General features: G+C 48.1%; 3 protein-coding genes across 7 annotated transcripts in view; 2 read left to right on the top strand and 1 right to left on the bottom strand.

The window, feature by feature from the left end:
• Positions 1 to 18,227, top strand: part of CARM1 (coactivator associated arginine methyltransferase 1) — a 57,468-nt gene extending 39,241 nt beyond the window's left edge. Inside the window, exons 7-16 of one of the 2 annotated variants that reach the window (XM_069083049.1) lie at positions 9,493 to 9,583; positions 10,215 to 10,296; positions 10,640 to 10,725; positions 11,437 to 11,526; positions 12,713 to 12,850; positions 14,216 to 14,305; positions 14,886 to 14,998; positions 15,299 to 15,376; positions 15,953 to 16,021; positions 16,428 to 18,227. In XM_069083049.1, the coding sequence (XP_068939150.1) occupies positions 9,493 to 9,583; positions 10,215 to 10,296; positions 10,640 to 10,725; positions 11,437 to 11,526; positions 12,713 to 12,850; positions 14,216 to 14,305; positions 14,886 to 14,998; positions 15,299 to 15,376; positions 15,953 to 16,021; positions 16,428 to 16,564 (974 nt within the window). In that variant the 3' untranslated portion in view covers positions 16,565 to 18,227. The remainder of the gene's footprint in view (positions 1 to 9,492; positions 9,584 to 10,214; positions 10,297 to 10,639; positions 10,726 to 11,436; positions 11,527 to 12,712; positions 12,851 to 14,215; positions 14,306 to 14,885; positions 14,999 to 15,298; positions 15,377 to 15,952; positions 16,022 to 16,427) is intronic. The other variant, XM_069083050.1, reaches the window with a different exon arrangement.
• Positions 18,155 to 21,391, bottom strand: YIPF2 (Yip1 domain family member 2). Of its 4 annotated transcripts, none has more exons than XM_069083051.1 (9): positions 21,196 to 21,391; positions 20,236 to 20,381; positions 20,074 to 20,154; positions 19,606 to 19,693; positions 19,320 to 19,436; positions 19,012 to 19,178; positions 18,753 to 18,935; positions 18,554 to 18,666; positions 18,155 to 18,381 (listed from the first exon to the last, which is right to left on the bottom strand). In XM_069083051.1, the coding sequence occupies exons 1-9, from the start codon at positions 21,224 to 21,226 to the stop codon at positions 18,357 to 18,359; spliced, it is 951 nt and encodes a 316-aa protein (XP_068939152.1). In that variant the 5' UTR covers positions 21,227 to 21,391; the 3' UTR covers positions 18,155 to 18,356. The 4 variants fall into 4 exon arrangements, with proteins under 4 accessions (XP_068939152.1, XP_068939153.1, XP_068939155.1 ...); XM_069083052.1 differs by having other exon boundaries at positions 18,155 to 18,378; XM_069083054.1 differs by lacking the exons at positions 18,753 to 18,935; positions 19,012 to 19,178 and having other exon boundaries at positions 18,155 to 18,378.
• Positions 21,392 to 21,552: 161 nt separating this feature from the next.
• On the top strand, positions 21,553 to 22,717 carry TIMM29 (translocase of inner mitochondrial membrane 29). The gene is made up of 2 exons (XM_069083055.1): positions 21,553 to 21,820; positions 21,917 to 22,717. The coding sequence occupies exons 1-2, from the start codon at positions 21,691 to 21,693 to the stop codon at positions 22,609 to 22,611; spliced, it is 825 nt and encodes a 274-aa protein (XP_068939156.1). The 5' UTR covers positions 21,553 to 21,690; the 3' UTR covers positions 22,612 to 22,717.
• Positions 22,718 to 25,312: the final 2,595 nt, after the last annotated feature.

The raw sequence follows: 25,312 nt of genomic DNA, 5'->3' as shown, positions 1-25,312 counted from the left end.
ATGAGGTTAATGTGGCGTGGTCCATTCTTGTTGAAATCTTGCTGACTGTTTCCTTTTCTAGGTACTCACTAACCATCTCTTGAATAATAAATTCTAAAATTTTGCCAGGAATTGAAGTCAGACTCAGTAGCCTATAGTCTAAAGACTCTACTTCCCCTTTTTGAAATCAAAGCATCTCCCCTTCTCCTTTCTTGCGACATCACTCTTGTTTTTCAAGATCTTTCAAACTTCATGTCTAGGAGTTCTTTCCTTCACTTGGGTGTGTAGTGTACCTGGGCCTGGAGGCTTGAACTCAGCAACAGCAACTAGATGCTTTCTGGTTGTGTCCCTTGTGGTCTTGGGTTTCAGCTTCCTATTAGCCATTTTTCTTCTTTCCTTTTCAGTTCAAAGATCATTGTCCTTGCCTAATAATGCAAAAGCAAAGTAAGAATTTGTCCTGTCTCTCCTCTGTTCCTCCCTTTTCTCTGATATTGCTAGGAAAAAAAAAAAAGATGATCAGTTCCTTGATTTTGTCATCACCCGCCCTTTCTATGTTTGTGAGCTCCAAAATTCTTATAACTGATCATAATCTTTCATCACTCCATCTTTCCCTCTGCTTTCTAACCCTTAAACTCTATCCTTTGTTCTCACCATGACTTCCAGTCTCTCCTTCCACACATCTATTCTTTCCTGGGTCATCACCCTGCACTATCTACACTCCCCTTCCTTCCCTATCTTAGCCTCTTAGTAATTAAACTCTACACTCACATCCCTTCCTCTCCTTTAACTAATTTGCCTTGCAAGCCCTAACCTTGGATTATTTTCACTATTCATTACCTTCACTTCTACTCCTCTGCCACTGAATAGAGTTGGAGTAAATCATGAAAACATGCCGATTAGGTCCATTACAGATTTATGCTACATAATCGAACTGGGCCTTCACTGCAGCAAGGCAGTCTTTTTATACCTCCCTAATCAGTTTATTTTTTCATTATTCCACTCTCCACAGTGGTTTTTCCAAACCTTTCCATTCCTTCTTAAACCTCCCATGGCTCCCTCTCCCATACTCCCAGCTGAGAACTTTGCCTCATATTTCGCTGAAAACATTCTCCACCACCAATGCCTTTCCCCACTCTCCTCCTTCACCCTTGTCTCATGAAGCAGTGGCCCTGTTCCTTGCCAAGGGAAACCCCTTAATATGTACTTATGACCCCATTCCTTTCCATCTTTTCTAGATCATCTCTTTTATCATCACTACCCCCTCCTTTACCTGCAGTCTTCCCCTGTCTTCTGGATGCTTTCTATTGCTCTCTCCTTGTTCTCCTACCTGTCTGACTGCTTCTCATTTTCCTTTGCTGGTTCTTCCTTGAGGTCACACCTATTAACCATGGGTTTCTTCCAAGGGTCTGTCCTGGGCCTTTTTCTTTTCTTCATCTACACCACAGGTTCTCAAAATGGTTTTGTTCTCAGGAACCCTTTATGTCTTAAAAATTGAGGACCTCCCAAAGAATATGTGGATTATACCTATCAGTATTTGCCAAATTAGAAATTAAAGTGTCTTATTAGTATTATGAAAATATAGTTATCCCTTCCACGTTGCAACTTTCCCCATCGCAGTTTTGATATATCACAGGTGGGTATAAGAAATTAAGTGGGATTTGGGAGGAGTTTTGCGAAAGCTGCAGACCACCTGGTGAAGGCCAGCAGATGACACAGAAAAGGTTTAGAAACTCAAAAATGTGTAAAATATGTATAGTATTGTATAATATTGACATGTTTTATCCTTTAATACTGGAAACACCCCATGAAAGAAAAAAATCAGACTTATTTTCTGGTATAAAGGGAAGACCAAAAAATTTTATGTGGATTTTTCAGATTGCAGGGGTGCTGTACTCCTAACTCTTGCACTGTGGAAGGGATAACTGAGAACCATGAGAACTATTCTGTCTTGCTTGGTGATCTCATCCACTCCCATAGATTCAGTTATCTCTATGTTGATGATTCTCAGATCTATTTATCTAGCCCTAACCTCTCTGCAGACCTCCAGTCTTGATTCCTGATGCCTTTTGGACATCTTGAACTAAACAGGTTCTTTTTTTTTTTCCTTTTTGGAGGGCAATTGGGGTTAAGTGACTTGCCCAAGGTCACACAGCTCATTTTTGTGTTGTCTGAGGCAGGATTTGAACTCAGGTCCTCCTGACTCCAGGGCTGGGGCTCTATTCACTGCGCCACCTAGCTACCTAAATAGGTTCTTAATAAATCTTTGTTGAGTAAATGAATCCTCAGCCTTCCTTGCTAGCCTTAGCTCAGTCTGAGCTTTAGCACTTTTGGTGCCCTTCTTAGAGGATTGTGTTACACTTCTCTATTCATCTTCCACTACTTGTCTCTTGCTTCCATATTCTGTACCTGTCTGAACTGGTTGGTGAACTCTGTATGCATATGCCTTGGTCTCCTTGGCCAATTCCCCTCTGTCTTCCCCATCAGAATTGTTTGTATCTTTGTATCCTTAGAATTTAGGTCTTGAGAACTTTCCAGTCTCCCTGGGCCAACTTCCCTGGCAGAATTCTGGTCTGTGATGCTTATGAACATTTTAAAATCTCTTCTCCCAAAGCCTAGAGTACCTGATCATGCCTGGCCTTCCTCTCCTGCTCACTCACAGACTCCAAGGTAGAGTGATAATTTCCCCTCAAGGTTCTTAGCACTTTTCTTTCAGCAGCCATTTGCTTCCTTATTGGGGTAGGAAGACCATCATTCACCCTTATGAGGGATGAAGTGATCATTTCACGAAGCCAGGAAGTCATTAGCTTCTCTGCTTTGGGCAGGGATAGGTTCCTCTGGCAGCTCTCCACATCTTTTCCCCAAACAGCAGATCTGTTCTCTCTTTATTTAGGTCTTCAAGCAAAGAGATAGATTCCCTTGATTGGAAATATTATGGTGGGTGTCATTTGAACTAGATGATCCCAGAGCATCTTAAGTCAGTTGTTCTTTCGGCCAGACTAAAGATTAGGCAAGCAGGAGCCAACTCAGAAATGCATCTGAATCCTCTCTCGTTGCCATTTGCTGTTAGGAAATGCCTTTGACTTACTCGGGTGTGATGGAACAGGAGGTTCATTGAGTCGCTGTGCCGCTTCTGTTAAGCCAAGGAGATCTTCTCTAGCTCTGCATGCAGCACTGCTTTCTGGGGCTACACAGGCAAAAACCATAAGAGTCCTTTGAGCAGTCCCTGCGAGGCCTGACCTCAGCCGCCTTCTCCTGGCAAGTCCTTGGCCTCTTCACCCAAATTGAGTGTTTGCTGGAAAGAGGCGCCCTCTGCTGCTCTTGGAGAGGAGCAGGTAGGGGAAGGGGATTGGCGATAATACTACAGTTCTTTGATTGTGTGGGTGAATGATTATGTGTGTCCCAGAATTTCTGATTAACTAATCAGTAAGAAGGCCTTTCTAGACAGATGCCAGGAAGTCAGTCTTCCCTGAGGAGTATAGTTTATGCCTATGCTTATCTTGTGCCAAGCCCACAGGAAAGGGAGAATGGAGGCAACCTCTTGAAAGGAGGACATAGCCCTAGCAGCTCGTATGGGTGGCTCTTGGTACGTCACTTGACTGGAACAAAGGGCTTTGCCATTCAGTAAGTAGAGGTGTAATTACATGTTGTCCCAGTTACTTCCCCCTGGGACTTGACATTCTTCAGACCTTCATCCCTCCAAAAGCTAGAGTCCTTCTGTCATATTACAGTCATCCGGACCCCACAGTAATCCCAGACTAACACTTAGTAAGAAGGGGAAGGAGGGATTCTTGTCTGTGGGTTAGAAAGGGACAGAGTAGCCTTTTTATCTTTGTTAGACAACTGAAAACTGATGTTGGCCAAGCCATAATTTTGTGACTTACCCTGCTGTGGTTCAGTGGCTAGCATGTTCAGTCTTGATTGCAGGGATCTGGCAAGGGAATCTGCATGAAGCTTTGAAAGCAAGATGATTCCATTATGATTACTTGAGAAGAGTTGGTGTTGCTGTTGCCTTCTCCCACTCAGCTTTATGAACTGAGCTCACAGTTCTTTAGTATCATCTTTAGGCTTACTGGCATAATTCTGGTGCTAGGCTTCTGCCAACTCACCTCCCTTTCTACCTACCACATTTACCCTCAGTGTGAGTATTCTGAACAATCTATCCTGTAATACTGCTCACTGTACATATCAGTTATATTTCAGTATAGTATAAATTTAGACTTGGTCAGTCATGAGCTTTTTGGTGCCATGTAGTGAACAAAGTCCTAACCTGGGAAGTTGAAAGACATGAATTCACCAAACTAAAGACGTAGATGGGACGTCTCTGATCATCTGTAGTCCACCCTTTGCTGTCCAAGAACCCTTCCCCTTTGCATGACTGACAGGTGGCCACCATCCTTGTAAGGGGAAGCTGTTCCAATGTGGGATATTTTCTTTGTAAGGAAACCTTTCCTTACATCATGTCTAATCTGCTTCTCTCAACCTTCTACCCTTTTGTCCCCTGGGAACCAGGCAGAATAAATTCCATCCCCCTTTACTTGTAACACCTCTTCAAATACTTGAACAGCTGTTTTGTCCCTCTTTTTCATCTTTAACAGCCCCATTTCCTTTTAACCCACACTCACAGGACATCATCTTCAGTCTCCTCACAGTTTTGGTCATTCTCCAGCCTGTCCGTGTCTTTCCTAAAATCTAGACCTTAACACATGCCCAGGAGAGAATACAGTGGCACTCTCATCTCCTTCATTCTGGGCTCTCTCTTAATACTGTCTTAAGAGCTTATTAGCTTTGATGCCTGCTGTGCCACACACTGTTGTCTCATTCTGAGCTTGCAGTTCAGCAAAGCCCCTAGATCCTTTTCATACAGTTTGAACTCATGCTGCTTCCTAGCAATGTGAGTTTTGTAAAACTGGGAAGCTCTATGTAAATGTGAACTGCTATTTTCATTCTTATTTTCAAATGTAGAGAAAATTCCCCATTTTGCTACTTGGAAAGATAGCTGGTTGCCTAGACATGTACCGGCTGCTATTTCTGTCCCAGCTTTACCAGACAACTCCTTTTTGAGGCCAGTCATTGTCCCCAAAGTTTGGAATTCTCACATTCATTGCTAATTATCTTCAAGTCACTAGATAGAAGAAAAATCCATAGAGTTTTTATTTCATCTGTGAATTAATGCATAAAATATCTGAGTGGTCTGACTTTGCACCATGGCTTCTTAACCTGGGATCCGTGAACTTTTTTTTCATTAATATATTTTGATAATTATTTCAGTATAATTGTTTCCCTTGCAGTGCTATATATTTTATTTTATGCATTTAAAAACATTCTGAGAAAGGATCCAGTAGATTTCATCAAAGTGCCAAAAGACAGTCCCATGATCCCACCCAAAAAAGGTTAAGAATATCTGATTTAGAATCTGCTGAATTTCTAGAGTAGAAGGTGACCCTGAGAACAGAACCAGAACATGTGGACTGGCAGGGTCTCTGGCAGAATATGCTGGCCTCTCTGTTAGTTGGAACCTTGTAGAGTTTGCAGAATGGTTTGCTCATCCATTGACAGGCCCTTTTTGAACAACTCTTTCCCTCAGACCCCGATGGCTACTGAAAGGAACGAGGAGCCTTCTTTGCCTTGTATAACAGCACCAGTCTCAGGAGGCCTGAGCATTGGCTTGTTGAGAGATGTGCTATCTTCCCCCTCAATCCCCACTTCCCAGACTGAAGAGTAATGTTAGGAGGGAGTGTCAGCCAGTGGCATTATGGGAGATGGGTAGGACTCTTGGGCTTCTGGCCAGTTTTGCCAGCTTAAAAGACATGAGCCTGTTTCCTTCTGTCCAGCACAGTAAAATTCCAGCCTGTTCACAAAATACTTTAGATACTAAAATAAGAGAAATCAGTAAAGCACCAGCTGTTATTTCTCTTTTCCTTCTAAACTAAAGCCAACAGAGGCTAGAGACAAATCTGTGTCTCATACTCTGTCTCTTATGAGAAGCAAGAATAGGCACCAGCTCTTTCCAGACTGAGTAGGAGGGAGTGAGGTAGGCCCAGGGCTTCTGTCTCATTTCCTTCTGCCCTTCCTGCTTCTTTGCTTGTCCATCTTCCTCAGTCTGTCCTTAGTGAAACCTTGGAGCAGACGGGAAAGTGATTGAAGCAACGATGCATTCTCTTCCACATTGCTTGTAAGAGACAATTACTTCAGTATTGCCTTTATTTCCAAAGAGATCACTTTATAGCAGAGGAAATGAGTACATCTGTTTGTTGTAATGGTGGAAATTGATGACAAAAACATTTCCAATCAAATACTCTTATAACTGAGTATGCAGAGGTATACAGAGTATCCTGAGAAAGAAAAGAGATTTGGGGCTAGGGATGAAGGGGAGAGAAAGGTATTGGTTAACTAGAAACCCTCCACCTAGAGGCCCCAGAGATAGACCCCTATCCCCAGTGAGGCAGAGTACTTTTCTTGAGTAAGTAAACCCCAATCCTATCCACAAGCTACACAGGCCTCCTACAGAATGTTGCATATGCAGTCATATGTGATTCTTCTGTTACTTGGTTTTGTTTAACTTTTTTTCTTTATTTACAAGTTCAGGTGACTGGGAAATAACTGTAGTGTTAAAAAAAAATAAAAGCCATCAATTAGAACCTTAGAAAATAAAACAGGCATCTTAGTGGGAACCATGCCAGAGTGGCACATTTGGCATTATTGGACAAAAGGTGCTCAGGCTGTAGGAGGAGGAAGGGGATAACTTAGCCTTGTCTCTTCTCCTAGGAGAGATGAGAACTGGAGTGGAGACACTTTTCAGGCCTCCATCAAACCTGTGTGGTTAATATTCTCTTTTCCCACATGTTTTCTGAGGCTTAAATATCTCCTTTGGGTCTCAAGATGTATAAGGCTGCCCTCCTAGATACACTTGCAAGGGAGTCATCCTGTTACCTGATGTTGAACCAAAGCATTGTAGCCTAGAGTTTAGGAACTAGGAGGAAGAGGACATCATACTATGCTTTTGTTCTCATTCCACAAGGGGAAGAGACATCATTGACCAAATTCAGTATCTGGCTTTAGAAATCATGAAAAATGCTAGCACCATAGCCTAGAATGACCCTGGAGTTTCCTTTGGAGTTTCTGCCTAGGAAACTGTTAGTGACTTCCTCTCCCCACTCCACCCCCACTCCCTCTTCGAGAGGCCCCGACCCACCAGCCATGGGGAAGCAAAGCCTAGGGGTCAACATCTGGAAGCCAGGCACTGGTTGTGTTTCTGCACAATGGCCAGTTTATTGTTTATTGAATAAGTACACACATTCCTGGGTGAGTGTGTGAGGCAGCATCTCTGTTCCATGCTCACATTCTAGAAAGAGCTAGTCAGGATGGAGATTTAGATAAATAAAGAAAAAACAAAGCACACATTCCATGCTCACCCTGTCTCCTTCAACAACATAATATATAACACGAACCAGAAATTTGACCATTATCTTTTTTCTTATATTACCAGGCATCCTGATATCACATTCCCAACACCTGGCCCTACTTCCATTTGCCAGGAAAATATGTGCAAATAATCCTCATCATTTCCTAAACTTCCTCTTAGATAATTGCATTCACTTATTCAGGCCATGAAAAAACCATTGACTGTGTTGGAGCTACGGTAGGAATGAGCGTAGTAGGACAACAGAGCCTCCAAACTGAGGTCCTTTTTGTCTCTGGTAGAACCGAGGCTCTTCTGCTACAGAGTCTTCTGTGGGCACTCTTCTGTGATGTATCCATCTTTGCCATACATACTATTCTTTTTTATTTTCCTTTTGGAGGGCAATTGGGGTCAAGTAACTAGCCCAAGGTTACATGGCTAGTTTTTTTGTGTGGGGGGTAGGGGTGGGTGGGTAGGTGTTAAGTGTCTAAGGCTGGAACCGAACTCAGGTCCTCCTGACTCTGGGGCCAGCGCTTTACTTAGTGCGCCACCTAGCCACCCCACATACATAATATTCTTAACGCCATAAAAATGAGGACAGAATTATGAATTAACTTTACAAAAAATAAGTTTCAAGTTAGGAAATTGGCTTCCTGAAATTCAGAAACTGCTCTGTGATGTCAGTTTGTAGTCCTTGCTGGTTACAGTCAATTTTTACCAGAGGAAGTCCAGGCCTGTCTGGAGAGGACATCATGCCACCCATGACCAAGCTGCTGGGGCTGATGTTTTAGCTTATCATCTTGGTCCTCTTAAACTAACGCGCAAACCACCTGGGGGAAAATGCCACCCTTTGCCAACAAAGGAGCCCTGGCTTTCCATGTGCACAGGGGGCTTCCCTCTTCTTTCTGAAGCAGGAAGTATGGGGCACCCAGGTCCTGGAGCAAGAAGGTGTTTTAAGAGATAATTGGATGGTTATTGAAAAAGGTGGGAGCACATTTCACACATGTATAAATACACACACATACACACATAGGCAGAGTGTTCTGTTGAACAGAGCTAAATATAGGTGACCTGCCAGTAAATAATTAAGAGCTCCTACCCCTAGAAGGAGGTCTGAGAATGAAGAGGTTTATGGGCATTTTGCTGTTTTCATCAGGATTAATTATCTGAACAAGATAACTTAGCAGATGAGTACGTCTAGACATAGTGGTAGCTGCTGGTTTGCTTGCTTGGCTGGTCTTTCACCTCCGCTGTCTTGTAGTAGCTCAGTTTATTGGCCAGGGCCAGATTCTAGGACCAGGCAGTCCTTTCTTACATCTATTGCTGTCTTGGTGGTATGAAACATGAAGTTCAGACAACTTGCTTGGAGATAGCTCTAAGGAATTGTGATTACTTCTTGTAATGATATAACTATTACATAATTACTTCCTAGTAATGATAGCATTTCATTCTTGTTGAGTCACTCACAATGTATAGAAATAAAACCCATCTCTCATGGGTTCTGCCTGCTGAGCACACAAAGCAGGGCCCCAAGGAGGGGAATGGGTGTAGGCTGGAGAAGGAGAAGGAAGCTCAGGCCTTCTCCTCTGGATTGTTGGAGATTTGAAAGCTTGTGTCCTGGGCTAAATAGAAGCTTTTCCCTGGTCCTGCCTCCTGTAAAGAAAAGTCCCTTCTGATTGGGGAGATCTCCATCTAGATGGAAAGCCATCTATAGCATCTGCATGTCCTTGGCAAACTTAGCTCCCTTCTTAAAGGGTGCTTGTTCCAAAATAGTAATGTCAGTCTCAGTCTACTGCTGTCTGTGCATCTCATGTAACTAACAGCACTGCCTATTACTTCCTCCCTCCTGCCTAGGTTATTTGTGCTGGGGCCAGACTGGTTCTTTTGGTTAACTTGCTCTCCCTCATACTGGCAATATGGTTGAGGTTCTGATTTGTGCTGCCCAGGGAAAGCCTGCTGACACTGTCTATAAAGATTCCTTTGCTCTGACACAAAGGACTAAGAAACTGAGGATCTTTCATTCCCTGGGCAGTTGTCAAGAACCTTTCTGGAGTTAATGACTCTAATCAGACTTTCCTCTTTCTTATTTCTTTCCCTCCACATTCCATGTCCAGGAAATATGTTTCCAACCATTGGGGACGTTCATCTTGCACCATTCACAGATGAACAGCTCTACATGGAACAGTTTACCAAGGCCAATTTCTGGTGAGTCTTTTCCCCTCTCTGTGACCTTTGCCCTGATGGCTGCCAGAGACCATGGCCAAAGCCACAGAGCTTAATAACTATCTGCAAGCCAGAGAAAGTCTAGCATTTTTTACTCTCAGACTTTGAGGATGCCTGGGCATGGTGGTTCCTGCTTCCCAGGCACAGCTAGCCTCGCTTTCTAGATGTACTATTTTTTGGATTCTTGGGCCTTGTTGATGGGTTGGACTAGGTGACCTCTAAGGTCCTTTGGGCCCTACTACTGTAACTATAATAAAGGTTTTTATTGTCTGCTGGTATAGGCTAACTAAGAGCAGCTCTCCCTTGCCCATCTCATTCCTACCCTTCCTGTCTTCTCCTTTATCTCTCCCAGGAAAAACTGGCTCAAACCTCCAGCTGAAAAATATGTCCTTGGGATCGGCCCCTTTAGGGGTACGCCTACTAGTTTGACTTCTAGAATAATTATGACTTCTTTCCTGTATACGTGTCAAAACACTTTTCAAAATGCCCCATCCGCTGAACAATTAAAAAATTAGACTTAGTCTTTGGAAGCATGTCTTCTAGGGAGCAAGAAATACACAGGTTGGTCAGCTGATTCTCGGTGGGGGGTGGGCATCTCTTCCCCTTTCCTTAGGTATCAGCCATCTTTTCATGGAGTTGACTTGTCAGCGCTTAGAGGAGCTGCAGTAGATGAGTATTTCAGACAGCCCGTCGTGGTAAGTGTAGCTCCGAGCATCAGCATTCAAGACTAAAGAAAGCACAGTTGGGGGTGAGGCAGTGTGGCTACCCATCCCCCATTTTCAGCCAAGGTTTGATCTTTGGTTTCCTGCTGAAGCCTTGATTCTGATCATGGCCTGTATCAACCTGAGTGTTTCATAGAGAGTCTTGGCACCAAGACTCCAGTTCATTGGCATTCTCACAGTGGTGGGCCCCCAACACCAGGTGTTTATATTGATCAGCCTCATCCTGCTTTACTCTTTTGTCTTCCACAGCCTAGTTAACTCGATGCTCTCCTTCTCTCTCTCTCTCTGTCTCTTTCTCTCTCCTTTTCTCTCGTAGGATACATTTGATATCAGGATTTTAATGGCTAAGTCAGTAAAATATACAGTGAATTTCTTAGAAGCCAAAGAAGGCGATTTGCACAGGTAATGTTTCCTTTTGGTTTCCTGTGGATTGTGGGCTGGAAGGAGTAGGTGTGGGTTGGAACTGTGAGGCTAGAAATCCTTGCAGGCCCTGGGAATCCCTATTGAGCAGATGTGGCTGTCTGTACTCCTGAAGACCTTACATTGACACCCAAGTCTCTCTGCACATTGAAAGCATTGTTCCAACCTCCTGCAAAAGCAAGAGAGGATATGTCCTCTGCTCACATTGCTACTTGAGCTGTATTCTAATTCCCATTAACATTTACTCAGTAGCCCTAGGTACTCTAGTAGCAGTAGAAGAGGTTGCTAAAATGCATTCCTTTTCAGAATTTGGTCAGTGCTTTAATTTTTTCCTGGCTCCTTCTCTTTCTACCCAGAGATAGGGGGAATTGGGGCAGGGGGAAAACTGGGGGACAGAGGGAGCTTATGCTTCATTCTGGACTTGTAACTCTTCCCCATACTGGGTTAAGAGTCATTAGGACTGCATGTTTGGTAAAAGTGGAAGATGTTAGCCTTAACCATCCTGTTGGGGCCCTACATGAGCTTTCCTCCTCCTGCTGCTGCTGCTGCCTTTTCTGCCTTGCCCGCTGCCTACCAGCCCTCCAGAAAGTCCACTGTCCTGTGACCGTCACCCTGGGGACCTTGGGAATTGTCTGCCCCCTCCCATGGCAGCCTTGTCTTTGGTTAACAACTTTAATTTACTCTGCTTTCCAGGATAGAAATCCCATTCAAGTTCCACATGCTGCACTCAGGGCTTGTCCACGGCTTGGCTTTCTGGTTTGATGTAGCCTTCATTGGTTCAATGTAAGTGATGGGGGAAATACACAGACGTGAGGCCTCCCCACAGAGGGAGCGTGGGGCTTGTAAAACAGACCCACCCTCGGCTGATACCTAAATTCCTACTCTTTGTTGTATTCACCTGCATGTCCACCTTCGGTTACCTTGCCTTTTGTGTACATATGTAATTGTGTTGTCTTTACCCCACCTGTGGCCACCTCACTGACAAACCACAGAGAATGCTGTTCTGACCTCAACGCTACACTGGGATCTAAGGAAAATAGTCTGAGGGACCCTCAAGGGCAGAACAAGGCTTCTCTTCCCTTTCCTGCCTTCTGGCTTCCATTCTCAGCAACAATGAGTTCTCCACAGTACCAGAAGCTGAGATGAGCTTCTAGATGCTGGTTGGGTGTGTGTCCTGCCACACGTGGGATCATGTATGCCCATGTATCTAGGGCTCAGACAGCTGGAAGAATGCCTGACTTCTCCTTCTGTCTTTTTTCTTCCTCCAGTCTGTACTGTGGCTCAGGCTGCCTAAGAGATGTCTCTTCATCTTCCTCAGCTTGGTGCCTGGTGGAGATGGCAAATGTGGTTTCATGTGAGACCTCACCGCAGCCCAGGCTCCTGCATCCTGAGCCTCCCGGCTGTCTGTGATGCCCTTGTGTATTAGAGATGCTCTTTCACCGTCTGTTCCCACAGGCCCTCTTGGCCATTTTCCCAGGTTGTCTTTGCCAAAACAAAATTATGACTCGACTCCTGGAGAGATGAAGCAGCACTCTCAGAAAGGGGGTGGTGGCTTGGAGCTCTTGGAGTCAGGGACTTAACATGCTGCCACTGCCCTAGCTCTTGGTCTCTTTGTTACTGGTTCTTAATCTTTTCTATGACTGCCCCTTTGGCAGTGTGATGTATGTAGCCCACAGGTCACTTCTCAGAATCACGTTTAAGAGTTCATTATTGAAAGAAACAGTAAATTTCAGTAAATATTTTGTGAAAATAAAAATGTAATTTTATAACATTCAAGTTTACAGACCCCAGGTTAAGACCCTGCTTTAAGTCCTCTGTTGATTTCCCAGTTTCACGACTGGAAGACGCACTGAATTTCTCTCCATTCCCTCACATTTTGCTAATGTGTCCAGGCACATAGTGTGCAGGGTCTGGGGGAATGAACAGTACCCTCCCCCCTCAGCACCCCCTGTCTCCCTCTCACCAACAGAATGACAGTGTGGCTGTCCACAGCGCCCACGGAGCCTCTGACTCACTGGTACCAAGTTCGGTGTTTGTTTCAGTCGCCGCTCTTTGCAAAGGCCGGGGACACGCTCTCAGGGACATGTCTGCTCATCGCAAATAAGAGGTGGGCCCTGCGGGAGAGGAGGGGAGTCAACTCTGGAGGCCGTTTGAAGGAGTGAGAAGCTCTTCTCAAGCCCAGCAGTCAGTCACACAATGGCCTCCTCTTTGCTTCCCTGTTCTCATGCATTTACACCCATGGCCTGTGTACACATATCCTCACGGATCTTCTCCTCCTCTAGGCCAAGTGCTCCCAGCTTTTTCATCTACTCCTCAAAGAGCACAGCCTCCAGTCCTCAGCTTCCTTGCCTACGTCTTGTCCCTGAGCAATCCAACAGAGTGATGGGGAGTCTTACCTGGCACCCTGACCCAATTCCACACCTCCCATCCCTACCCCCACCCCAGAGTGACATACCCAACTGGCCTTCTCACAGCACTACCTTGGGGGTCTCAGAGACTGCTGAAGGTGGGAGGAAACAAACCTTAGCCAAGCCCTGCTTGGGGGAAATCCTGGGTTTTTTCTAACTGGCTCTGGGATAGTTGGTGGCTGGAGAAAGGCGGCAGAGTAGATAGAGCACTGGACTTGGAGTCAGGAAGTCCCGGGCTTGAATCCTGCCCGAGACCTTATTGTAGTTAGCTGGCCCTGGGTGAGCTACTTTACCCTTCTCAGCCTCAGTTCCCTCACACAAAATTGGGATAATAGCACCCAGTTCCTAGGCTTGTCATGAGGATCCAGTGGGATGCTAACTATTAGTCTTACTTATGTTATTTTCATCATCCCTCCCAAGTGTTGGTAAAGAACGGGTCCTGGGCTCAGTTCTCCTAATAATTGAGTTTTAGTTTAATATCAGTGGTCTAGCCTGCCTTCCTATGGGCCAACCACGACCTATTTTCAAACTTCTCCAGTAGCTTTTTGGGCAGAAAGCAATGGGGGCACTTAGAAAATCAGTTCCTTCCCCACCCAAGCCTTCTCAAAGGGAAAAGCAGCCCAGGAGCTGTTCACCCTGCACTTGCTAGGACTTCCATATTTCTACTAGGGCAGACTGCTCAGAGTATTGGCTTGCCCAGGGTAAATATGCCTGAGGCTTCAAGCTAAGAGAACTGTTTCCACCAGCCACTCACAGTAAAGGGGAGAGACTGTCCCCCAGCTATCCTGATACTCCCCTGGGTCATGGCCTCTGTGTAAGTTGGAGATCTCTTGAAAAGAGATATTCTCTAAGTGCCTGGGAGGAATTCTAAGATAGAACATGAACAGTTTTTGCTTTTTGTTTTTGTTTTTTACAAACATCCCACTCCCTCCCTCAAACCCTGTGTGCTGTGAGTCGTGGTGTCCTGGGAGATGGCAAGAAGGAAGAGCAATTGTGGCCCCAAGCTACCTGCCTTCAGGAAGCCATGACTGAGCCCCTGGGCTTCCTGTCTCTTCTCTTTGCAGACAGAGCTACGACATCAGTATTGTTGCCCAGGTGGATCAGACAGGTTCCAAATCCAGTAACCTTCTGGACCTGAAAAACCCTTTCTTTAGGTAGGTTGGTTTGGAGAGCACTGAACTGTGAGTGCAGAAACCCTCATCAAACCTCTGAGCCAGAAGGGCCCCAACAGGTCATCTTGTCCATCTTGAACCGGAGCTCTTATCCCTACCTCCACAGCATTCCCTCTGGCCTCTGCTTGAGGACTCACAGTCCCTCCTTCCCTCAAGCAGCCTGGTTACTCATACAAGAGCTCAAACTTTACAAGTTTCTCCTCTGCTGAGCTCCCATTACTTCTATAACTTCTATCCATTTGTCTTAACTTCCATAAATTATTCCCTAGGCAAAACATTAATTCCTTCAGCCAGTCCTCTTTAAATCATCATTTAGAGATCCCATCCTGATTACCCTCCTACCCCTAAACAGCTAGCCCTCTCTGGTTCTCTTTGCAGAGCCATAGAGTCTCTGGTACCTGATATTTCCCCCAATTCTTTATCCCTCACTGTCATGTAACCCCCAGCCCCATGTATGGAGAACCCTAGCAGCTGTGGGAACAGGCCTGGTCTGCTCTGCTGACCTCCCCAGCTGTGTAGAGCCCTAAGAAGACACTTCTGTAACCACTTGGCTTTCTGCCAGATATACAGGTACGACGCCATCTCCTCCACCTGGCTCTCACTACACATCTCCATCTGAGAACATGTGGAACACAGGTGGTGCCTACAATCTGAGCAGCGGGATGGCTGTGACTGGTAAAGCTTCTTTTCCATCTCTTCCCCCTCCCATCCCCCCTACTCCCCAATCCCAGGCCTTCCCCAAGCCAAGCAGCTCCCCTCAAGGCTTTCATACCCTTTTCTAAGAATGAATATCTGTGCATTTCCTCTGAGAGAGTGAGCACCAGCAGATGGGTGTGTTAGCAGAATCTGGGCAGAGGCAGGGATAGGCCACCACACATCCTGGGGGTAGTTGTCTTCAGGCCAGATGCCCTAGGAAAAGCCATTGTGACAGACTGTCATAGAGGAGCTCTGACATGTTTTCTCCCATCTCTGCAGGGATGCCAACAGCCTACGACCTGAGCAGTGTTATCACTGGTGGGGCCAGTGTCAGCCACAACAACCTGATCCCTTTAGGTTTGTGTCTTCTTGGGGGTGGGGATCACCCTGAGTCTGAGGATGTAGTTCAGGGGACATGGGCGTCACCCCTTGGGGTGGTGCTTCAGTCACAAAAGAAGGGACTGGGACAGTCTCTGGAAAGAAACCAGTGGCAGCTGACAAATGATGGATGGGATGTGGGGCCTGTCGCCAGCCTCTCCTTCCTCTGTGGGCCCTTCAGACCAGTGCCCACAGCTCTCTTGCTCTGCCATCTCCTGTGTTGTGCCCGTTTCTCTGTGCCCTCCCCCAGAGGCCGCTGAGCAGTGTGAGGAGGGGTGTTTTGAGTGTGTACCCTTGTGTGTGTGACTCCAAAGGATCCCGAGATCAGCCCAGCATTTGTCACCCTGGAACCCTTGGTCCCCTCTTGAGCTCCTGCTCATTCATAGTCCCCTTGCTGGGCGAAAATCAAGCAAGGTTCCTCGACCTTGGTGTGCTCTCTTGGACCAAGGAATGAGGTGCTATCTCTGTGCCTCAGGGGTGGCCGAGACAGCCCTGACCAGAGCCCCCAGCCAAGGTGCTGACAGCATTTCCCTTTCCTTCCCTCTCCCTGCGCAGCCAACACTGGGATTGTCAATCACACTCACTCCCGGATGGGCTCCATTATGAGCACAGGGATTGTCCAAGGTAACGTGGTAGTGCCCAGGCAGGCAGGGAGTGTGTGTGTGCCCCCCGCCTCCCCATCCCACCCCCAGGGTCTTGGAATTGGCTGATGCTTGAGCTCATCTTCAGCCCTCTCCCTCTGCTTCTCTATTCCCCAGCCTTGCCTTTGCTCTCTGGTGGGGAGGGAGATCACCAAGCTTAGAGGTGGGGGTGGTTTCCATAACAGAGTGCCTCAGGGATAAACCCTGCAATCTCCAACAGGAAATGGAGCCCTCAGCAGCCCCTTTCCTCCTGGGCTTATGACCTCTAAACCTAGTCTAGGGATCTAGTGCCAGGGCAGGGTGGGACCTGGCTGCATGGGTGGAAGTACAGATGTGGAGGGAGCTGAGTTGGCATTGTGTGACCCAGGTCCTGTCTTCCTCTTCTCCAGGCTCCTCCAGTGGCCAGAGCGCAAGTGGTTCCAGCACTCACTACCCAGTCAACAGCCAGTTCACCATGGGGGGCCCTGCCATCTCCATGGCCTCCCCTATGTCCATCACCACCAACACAATGCATTATGGGAGCTAAAAGTCCACCTCTGATCTGAACTGACCGAACCAGGAAACCAAATGAAGATTTCCCCCTTCCTCCCACCTTGGTGGACTGTGCCCTCTCCCTAATCCCTGCCCTAATAGGGCAGTTTTTACCCTTGTACCATAGAAACAAACACCCAGTCAGCTCCTTCTTTGACATGGGGACTTGTACACTTTTTTTATGAAATGTTGACACCTCTGCGTCTTGGGCCCGGCTGAGGCCCGACTGAGCAGGCGAGCGAGCTTCGCTGTATTTTACAAATTTTACAAGAGATCATGTAGTGGGAGCCATTGCTCTCTCCTGTCCCCTCCACCCTTGGTTTGGCATCTTCCCTAACAGCTTTGTGTGGGGAGCCAAACTTGGGTACAGACCAGTGGCCTGTGGGGGGCTTTATTGAGGGTTGGGGGGAGGCATAGCCCCAGAAGTCTCATCACCTTTGCCTTTTTCCCTTTAGTCAGAGATCAACCATGTGACCAGCTGCAGGAACTAGTAAAGCTGTCCCCCCTAGCCTTACAGGCAGCCCCCCCCCTTTGGATGAGGAGGAGAGTGGGGCTACAGGGGGGTGGCAGGTGGGGTTTCTCCTGCATCTCTGGGTCCTTGGACAGGATCAGCGTGTGACATGCTGCTTTTTTTAATTTTATTTTTTTACAAAAATAACCAGTGTCAATCCACAGACTCCAGAGGCCAGGCTGGCCTGGCACAAGCATGAGCCAGCTGCCCCTGCTGATGGACTCTGAAGATCACGGGAAAGGGGTGGGGGGGTGGGAGGAAGGGGAGGGGAGGGAGCAAGAAAGCCCCTGCTTCTGGCATGGCTGGCTAGCTGAGCGTGTCCGGTATGACAGAGGCCTCTGCACTCAGTTGGGAAAGCTGTGGCCCAGGGCCTGGGTAGCCTTGCTTCTCTGGGGAAGTCTGTGACCCCAGCACCAAAGGGTTCACCTCACACTTGAATGTACACACCAGCCCATGGCTGTGAGAAGCAGCCTCTTCCTTCTCCCCTCCCAGCTCTGAGTGAACCATCACATCTTGCTGCTCTCCTGTCACCTGTGACCCCAGACGACCTTAGAGGCAACTGTTCTTCCCTCCCTTCCTCCCTAAAAGACTAGGAAGGGACTGAGGATTTGGCCAGTACTACCCATGGGGGGGGGGGTGGATCAGTCAGTACTGGCAGTAACAGAACCTAGATTTGTTATGGAAGACCCTGTTTTTCTTTGTAGTTCCCATTAGGCCTGTGTATTCCTGTATCTTAGTGTAGCCTCCAACCCTCATAGTATCATTTTTGTCCCTTCCATGGGTGCCTGGGAAGGGACCTTGCAGGGATTCCTTCTTGGGAAATAAGAACAGAAGTGTTGTATCACAGGCAGTTCAACTCCAGCCTGCCCAGGCTCTTAGCCCCCACTAATAGGACAGAATGGAGCCCCCTGAAGCAGGAGGGCCTACAAACTCACAATTGCTCCCTCCTTTCTGCCCCATTTCAGTATGTAAGAGAATAAATCAATTTTACCCTAGTAGCTTTTCTGTTCACTGGTTTCTCACAATGGAGGTGCCCAGTAGGCCCTAACAAGGACTAGAAACCTTGTACACAGATGAGAAGTTCCATGTTTATATAATCTCTAAATCACCTTTGCATAAAAAAATAAACTTTTTGATTTGTAAGAAATGTCTTCAAACCAGCAGAATGAACGATGACAGCACAGGATGGCTCCTTCCATCCATGGAGAGCACCTGATGACCACTTGGCAGGGGAGCCCTGCTCTGGTCATTTCTCCCCCAGGATGACTAATGGTACTTAGTCTGCCAGCTTCCCCCAGCTGCTAAAAAAAAAGTAGAAACCAAGTGGAGAGATCCCAAATTATGTTTCTGCAAACCTGCTTGCTCTGTGAGCAAAGATTCCCTATTAAAAGGGGTGTGAACTTACTGCCCCTCCCTTGGGGAGGGTTTGCTTTGTGACCACATCTCTCCTTAGATGCTGGTCATTCTACTTACCTCTGTTCTAGGAGAGCTGCAGAAGTCTTGGAGGAGCCAGGTGGTGTGACCCGGTGGAGTGGGGCTTGGGTCAAAGGAATGGACCTCGAAGGCAGGGACTGGAAAAAATAGAACTAGAGCAAGAAGTCTTAAGTCAGTGTCGATTCTCCAGGCCATCCCAGCTTGCCCGTTCCTCTATGCCCTAGACAGTTAATGCTACCTTGCAGCCGATGGCCAGCAGGGCATGGAGGGCAACCATGACTGTAAGCAGCGCCGCTGATACCACCTTGGTGTCAGAACGGACAAGAGGCCAGAAGGTGAGCAAGAGGACAGCCCCCGAAAGTGATACAGCTAAGACCCCAAGAAACCACTGGAGTCCTGATATGGGGATCAGCCATAAGACCTGAGAGGGAGAGAGAAAGGCTACAGACTTCTGTCAGTACCTAATACCCCCAGCCCAGCCCCCAAGCTGCCCTCACCACAGTTGGGATGTAAATGAAGAGGGAGTATCCATAGACACACACAATCTCCAAAAAGGTATAGCAGCCAACATGTTCTCGGATACCCTTGCGCCACTGCAGGAAGCCCCATAGTGCCGTTGGTACTAGCCATGCGTAGCAATAAATGGTGATCCCTGCAACAGTAACTGGGAGAGAGAGCCCAAACCACATCTGCTACAGGCCAAGCAGCTCTAGTGCCTTCCCCGGGCCCCATTCTCCCCCATCTGTGTGCAGGACAGGCCCATGGTCTGCTCCATCCTGGATGAGAGCCCCCAAGGTTTGCTCACCTTTATGAAACTGGGGGCTGTAAGAAAAGGAAGATTCTCTCCAGTTCTGTAGCAGGGCGGCCATGTTGCTGCTCACAGCCAGTGTGAAGGCCAGCGTAGCACATATCCAGAAAGGCCCTAGGTAAGGAGTGAAAATAAAAAGAAGAATGTACAATAGATCCTTGAGAACCTCACATCCCACATCCCCCTTTGAGGAGGGTTGCCCAGTCCCCATATGGATAGAGCTGTACCCTGTCTCTAATCTCTCAGAAATCCTTTAGCTAGCGAAACAAAAACCTAGCCTTACCATATAGGTCTGGATGATGCCGAAGACAGTGTCTCACAAAGTTATGGCTAGGTATTGGCAACAGTGAACTTTTGATCCTCTCCAGCACCTAGGATGGAAAGGAGAGCACTCACCCAACCACAATTATATCCCTTAAACACCTGTTAACATGTAGGGAGATCACTGCCTTTAAGGGGTTTCATCAGAGGGGATCTATGTGCACAAATAAGCATGATATGAGGCCATAGTGTATCGTGATAAAGACAGAAGGAGCATCCAGAGAATGGGGGACGGGGGGAATTGGGAAGGAAAGATCACTTTCAGCAATGTGGGTCAAGGAAAAGAAGGTGGCACCTTCAAATGAAAAAGGACTTAAATAGAAGCTTGTCAGGAGAAAGTACACAGATGCCAACAGGCTTGGTCAAAGCAAGCCTTTATGCTCTCCAGAAGCCAGTAAGGAAGGGGCCTACAATTTCCTGGGGCCTTCACCTGATGGGTATCCACATCAAAGAAAGACTGGTGGTAGCTGAAGGTCCAGAAGTTTGGAGGTTGTTTGTCATCTCCCAGCAGCTGTAAGACAAATTGTCAAAGGCGTGTCCCCTGAAGGCTCCCTGCTGGTGGCAGGGAGTGTCCAGGAAGCCCTGAACTCACCTGAGTCTGATCATCCTCTTCTAATTCTCCATCATCTTGGTCCTCCGTGTCCACAGCCAGGCTCACTTGGCTCTGCAGTTCCCCACAGCTGGAGATGGTGGCAGCCCCCGGTGTCTCAGCCAGCAGGTCAGCAGCCACCTCAAATTCTGTAGATGTGACCAGCCCCATCCAGGCCCCCCCAAAACTAAGAGCTGGCCATTGGTGGGCCACACCTCAGGAGCCCAAATCCTAGACCTCTACTCCCCATCCCAACCATCCATAAATCTGTCCTTCCCTTCCCTTTGGCTTGTCAGCTCATCCTCCCTCTGCCCTGTATTCAGCCCCATCTCAGCGACCAGTTCAGATATGGAGCTGGGGATGAAGGGGAAGCCTGTCTGACAGCCCTGGGCGGGGAGGGGAAAGATCCATGCAGGACATGAGCATCAGCTAGGTGGCAAAGTGGACAAAGCGATGAGGTCGGAGTCAGGAAGACCTGAGTTCAAATTCAGCCTCAGACACTAGCTGTGTCACCCTGGGCAAGTCACTTAAAGTCTGCCTCAGTTTCCTCATCTGTAAAATAGGGATAATAATAGTACCTACCTCCCAGAGTTATGAGAACCAAAGGAAATACTTGTAAAGGTGCAAGGTGCTTGGCACATAAATGCTACATAAATGTTAACTATTATCACTAGTAATAGTTTGGGTCCCACAAGGGGGCTGGAGAGTGGACTCTGGAGGAGGTCAAGGAGAAAAGGTCCTTAGGGAGGAGAGGGGGAGATGTCAAGGAAGAGGCCTAGGGGATCTCTGAGGGAGGAGTGTGGGCGTCTGGAATGCAGGGTGGTGCTATGGGTAAGGGGGTCTGAAGAAGCAGGGAGAGAAGTGGGGGTCCCGAGTCTGGGTGGGGGGGTGCTGTGGAGAGGATGGAGTTGGGGGCTCCTGGCCTCAGTACTCGTGGGGAGGGTCTGGGGACTGCTCACTCACCATGGAAGGTGAGCTCTTGGGGCGCAGTCATGGTCAGCGCTCTCACCACATCTCCGGCGTTGCGCCCCTGCGGAGACAGGGCAGGAGGAGCCCCCCCTCCCCCTGGGCTCAAGCTTCGGGAGTTCAGATCACTCAACTCACCCCTCCAGCGGTCAGCCAGCTGCGTGGAACGCCTCCTCTGCGCCTGCGCCACCTGGATCCGGGTCGGGCCCACTTGGTCTGAGGGAGGGGAGACCAGGCTTCCCTCTTGCCCTGCCCGTCCTCCTCCACCTGGTGGCGCTGCTTGTGGACGTCCAAATGGTATAGCCGGGTGCCCAGACGCTAACCTGTCACCTTCCCCCGCCACACCCACCTAAGAGGTGAGCGCTTCACTTAATCCCTTCCGGTGGAGAATCATTTCCGGCAGCGCCTTTGCTCAAACCGAGTGATGCTGCAGTGTTGGGACGAGGGAAATGTTTCCTTCCCGGCCTTTGGGGAGAACGGAGCAGGAAGACGATGGTGACCGCCGTGCTGTGGAGGAGAGTCTACTCTAGCGGCGCCGCCGCCGCTGTAGCCGCTGCTGGGGGAGGAGAGGGGGCGGGTCCCGCCGGGGCCGTGGCCAAGCGGGGCGTGTGGGAGCGACTAGGTGAGTAGTGGCCGGGCTGAGGAGGCCGGGGCGGCCGGGGCTGGGGCCGGGGGGGCCCGGCGTCCCAGGAGCTCACGCCGCCTCTCTCGCCCGCAGGCGCTTGGGTCCGCGGACTCCTGCACGACTACGCCGAGGCGTGCGCGGACGCGGCGGCGGCAGCGCGGGAGCGGCCCGTGCGGGCGGCGCTGTACGCGGGGCTGCTGGGTGGTGCGGCGGCCTGCGCTCTCCAGACCCCAGAGGAAGCGTCCTTTGAGGAGGCGTTGCTGGACGCGTCCGGGACCCTGCTGCTTCTGGCTCCCGGCACCCGCAACCCCGGCTCGGAGGCGCACGTACAGCGGCTGCTGTGGCTGCGGGGCCGCGGCCGGCTGCGCCACCGAAGCCTGGGCCTGTGCTCGGTGCTCTACGAGGCGCCCTACGACCCCGAGGCCAGTCTGTACCAGGCGCGCTGCCGCCACCTGCAGCCGCGTTGGGCCGACTTCCCGGGCCGCGTGCTCGATGTGGGCTTCCTGGGCCGCTGGTGGGTGCTGAGCGCCAGAATGCGCGACTTCGACATCAACGACGACGAGTTCCGCCACCTGCCACCACACTTGCGCACGCTCGCCGAGCACCAGCTGCGCTCCGAGGCCAATGAGCGGCTCTTCGACGAGAAGTACCTGCCCGTGGTGCTCACGGAGGACCAGGTGGACCAGGCCCTGTGGGAGGAGCACGTCCTCCAGAAGGAGAAGAAGGACCGGCTGCTGCTGAGTGAGGCCGCCCCCGAGGACATTGGCACCCAGGAGGCTGCCAGGTGAAGCCCGGCCGCCCCGGACTGCTCGGGACTGAGCTCCTCACTTGGCTGCTCGCTGCTCGGTGGTTAAGGGAGGGAGCTTTACTGAAATAAACTGTTTTTTTCCTCTCTTCTCTCTCTCCCATCTTTTTTTCCCCCTCAAATGAATTGGTACAGTTTGATGCACCAGGTAAGTGGAGTTGCTTTGGTTTTTCTTAGGAACAGTCCAGGTTCTCCAGTCCCTTTCTTGCCAGTCAATTTGGAGGAAACTAGCTGCTGCAGTATAATGGTCAGGCACAGCTTTATATCTCTTCCCCCCTACACTGCCTCCAACCCCCTTAACTTCATTATCATCAAGGGTACCAGCACCCTCCCGATCATTAAGGTTTGCAACCTGGCTGTCCTTCTCCACTTCTCACTCTCACCTCCTAAAGCCAATCAGTTGCTGAGACCTCTTGTCTCTAATTTCTTAACGTCTCACCACTATGTCTTTTCTCTGGCACTGCCACCAACTAGTACAAATTCTCATTACCTCAGGGCCGACTACTGTATACCCTGCCTCAGATATCTCTCTACTTCAGTCAGTCCTCTACTCAACTGTCAAATTGATCTGTAAGTGCAGCTCTGACTCATATTCACTCACACTCTTACACTCTCTGTCTCTCTCACTCTTTCTCTTTCTCACTGACACACACCCCTCCTCTTCTCTTGCAGTAAACTCCTTTGAGGCCATCACTTCAAGGAAAAAAATATATCATTCATTGTTTGACTTCTAAAGTCTTTCATAATTTGGCTCCATGCTACCTAGTCTTGCCTATACTTGGATCTCTCTTCACTATCTACATTTCCTGGTTTTTCTGGCTTCCTTCAGGTTCCAACTAAAATCCCACCTCCTACAAGTAGTTTTTCACCATTGCCTTTAATGCTAGTGACCTTTCTCTGTTGATTTTCCCTAATTTATCCTATCTGTTTTGTTTATGCATAGTCATTGTCTCTTCCATTAAACTGTGAGTTACTTGACAACAAAGAATGTTTCTTGCCTTTCTCTGTATCTCCAGCACTTAGCATGGGTGTGGGGAACCTTCAGGTCTCTAGGTCTTCAAGTGCAGCCGTTTGAATCCAAATTTCACAGAACAATTCGTTTTATTAAGGGAATTTGTTCTGTGAAGTTTGGATTCATTCAAAGGGCCAGGCTTGAGGACCTAGAGGGCCACATGTGGCCTTGAAGCCAAAGGTTCCCTATCCCTGACCTAGCACATAATAAGTGCTTAACAAATAGTTGGCAACCTTCTATCCCAGATTATGTTGAGCTGGTGTTGTCAGCCAGTCAAGAAGCATTTATCATTAACGTCTATGTGCAGCACTGTGCTAGGGATACAGTCAAAGGCAAAAGACAGGCCCTGTTCTCAAGGAGCTCATGATCTAAGGGGAAGAGATAACTTGCAAATGACTATGTAAAAACAAGATATATACAAATGTAAATGGAAATAATTTCTTGATTAATAGTTAATGTAAATAATGACAAATGGAAGCGATGGTTAAGTATTAGGTAGAGCCAGAGACTGGGAAGGGCCTCCTGCAGAAGGTAAGATTTGAACTGAACCTTGAAGGAATCCAAGAAGCAGATATGAGGAGCATCCCAGGCTTGGGGGACAGCAAGGAAAAAAGATTTTGTTCCAGACAAGCTACACAGAAATCATCTGCTTTCACCCTTATTTTGAACCAAAAGCCTAATGACTCTTCCATTGAATTTCTTGGGTATTATCTTATGCAAGCTATTTAGCTTGTTTCAAGAAATGAAGGCGTTGTACTACGTGATCTCTGAGGACTCTTCCAGATTTCAGCACTCTGCACATGACCAAAAGCAAGAACTTAACCTCCTGAGTACACCATTATCTTTTGCAGTAGTCTCTTTCAAAGACAGATAGTGCCAACAATTATCCTGACCCTGTTGACACATTTTCTCTGTTTCCTGTATTCATTACATGCCTCCGCTTTTAAGTACCATCTCTATTTTCCTTCTGTTATAACTAGAAACCCCAGCAGAGGGTAGTAGAGATCCAGGGAAAATCAATTGTACCTAGGGCTGCTTTACCACGAAAACCATTTGCTTCTTAATGATGTATCTTTATGGATGTGTAGCTTTCATTTTGGAATTTGGTGACTTCAGTTTTTACTTGTAGGCCTGTGGGACTCCCGTGATGCAGTTTTGTTCTGTGGTGCAGTTGGTCTGATGTGCCAGGTTTCCCAAGCTCTTTCTGGATTTTGAGAACCCCAGGAGAGACTGGGAAGCAGGACTCCAAAGGGGTACCACAGTCTTGTTCCTGGGTTTAACTGTGGTAAGTCACAAGTTAGAGGAGGCTTTGGATTATTCTGTTCTGTAGTCTGATTCTTCTGTCCACATTTATGCACACATACACATACACTCCTATGCCCCTTGGTTTAAGAGCTAGAAATACCACTCACCATCAAACCATAAGTACCTATTAAGTAAGCATCTGCTATGTGCCAGACTCAGGGCTAAGCATCAGGGAGACAAAGACAGAAACAATATCAGCCCGCAAAGAATTTACATTTGGGGGGGGGGAAGACACATATGTGCATATATGTATCTATATACACATGTAAAGCAAAATACAGTCAGTTTTCACTTAAGGTAAGTGGACTGCTTCCCAGACTTACCCACTCCTCTCATGGATCTTCACTCACCCTGTCCCCTCCATGGC

The sequence above is a fragment of the Petaurus breviceps genome, unplaced genomic scaffold, assembly GCF_028583685.1.
Source record: "Petaurus breviceps papuanus isolate PSGF00001 unplaced genomic scaffold, PetGlider_PUasm1.0 172, whole genome shotgun sequence".
In the NCBI taxonomy this organism is placed as follows: Eukaryota; Metazoa; Chordata; class Mammalia; order Diprotodontia; family Petauridae; genus Petaurus; species Petaurus breviceps.
The sequence above is the reverse complement of the archived record's forward strand: the minus strand, read 5'-3'. Positions and strand labels throughout refer to the sequence as shown.

Bases quoted from the DNA above. Each gene is read 5' to 3' on its own strand.
- YIPF2 (XM_069083051.1), bottom strand. From the start codon at position 21,226: ATGACTGCGCCCCAAGAGCTCACCTTCCATG. The intron at 20,382-21,195 runs GTGAGTGAGCAG...TCACATCTACAG, and splicing joins CCAAGAGCTCACCTTCCATG to AATTTGAGGTGGCTGCTGAC. The intron at 18,382-18,553 runs GTAAGTAGAATG...CTTTTTTTTTAG, and splicing joins GCAGCTCTCCTAGAACAGAG to CAGCTGGGGGAAGCTGGCAG.
- TIMM29 (XM_069083055.1), top strand. From the start codon at position 21,691: ATGGTGACCGCCGTGCTGTGGAGGAGAGTCTACTCTAGCGGCGCCGCC. The intron at 21,821-21,916 runs GTGAGTAGTGGC...TCTCGCCCGCAG, and splicing joins GGGCGTGTGGGAGCGACTAG to GCGCTTGGGTCCGCGGACTC.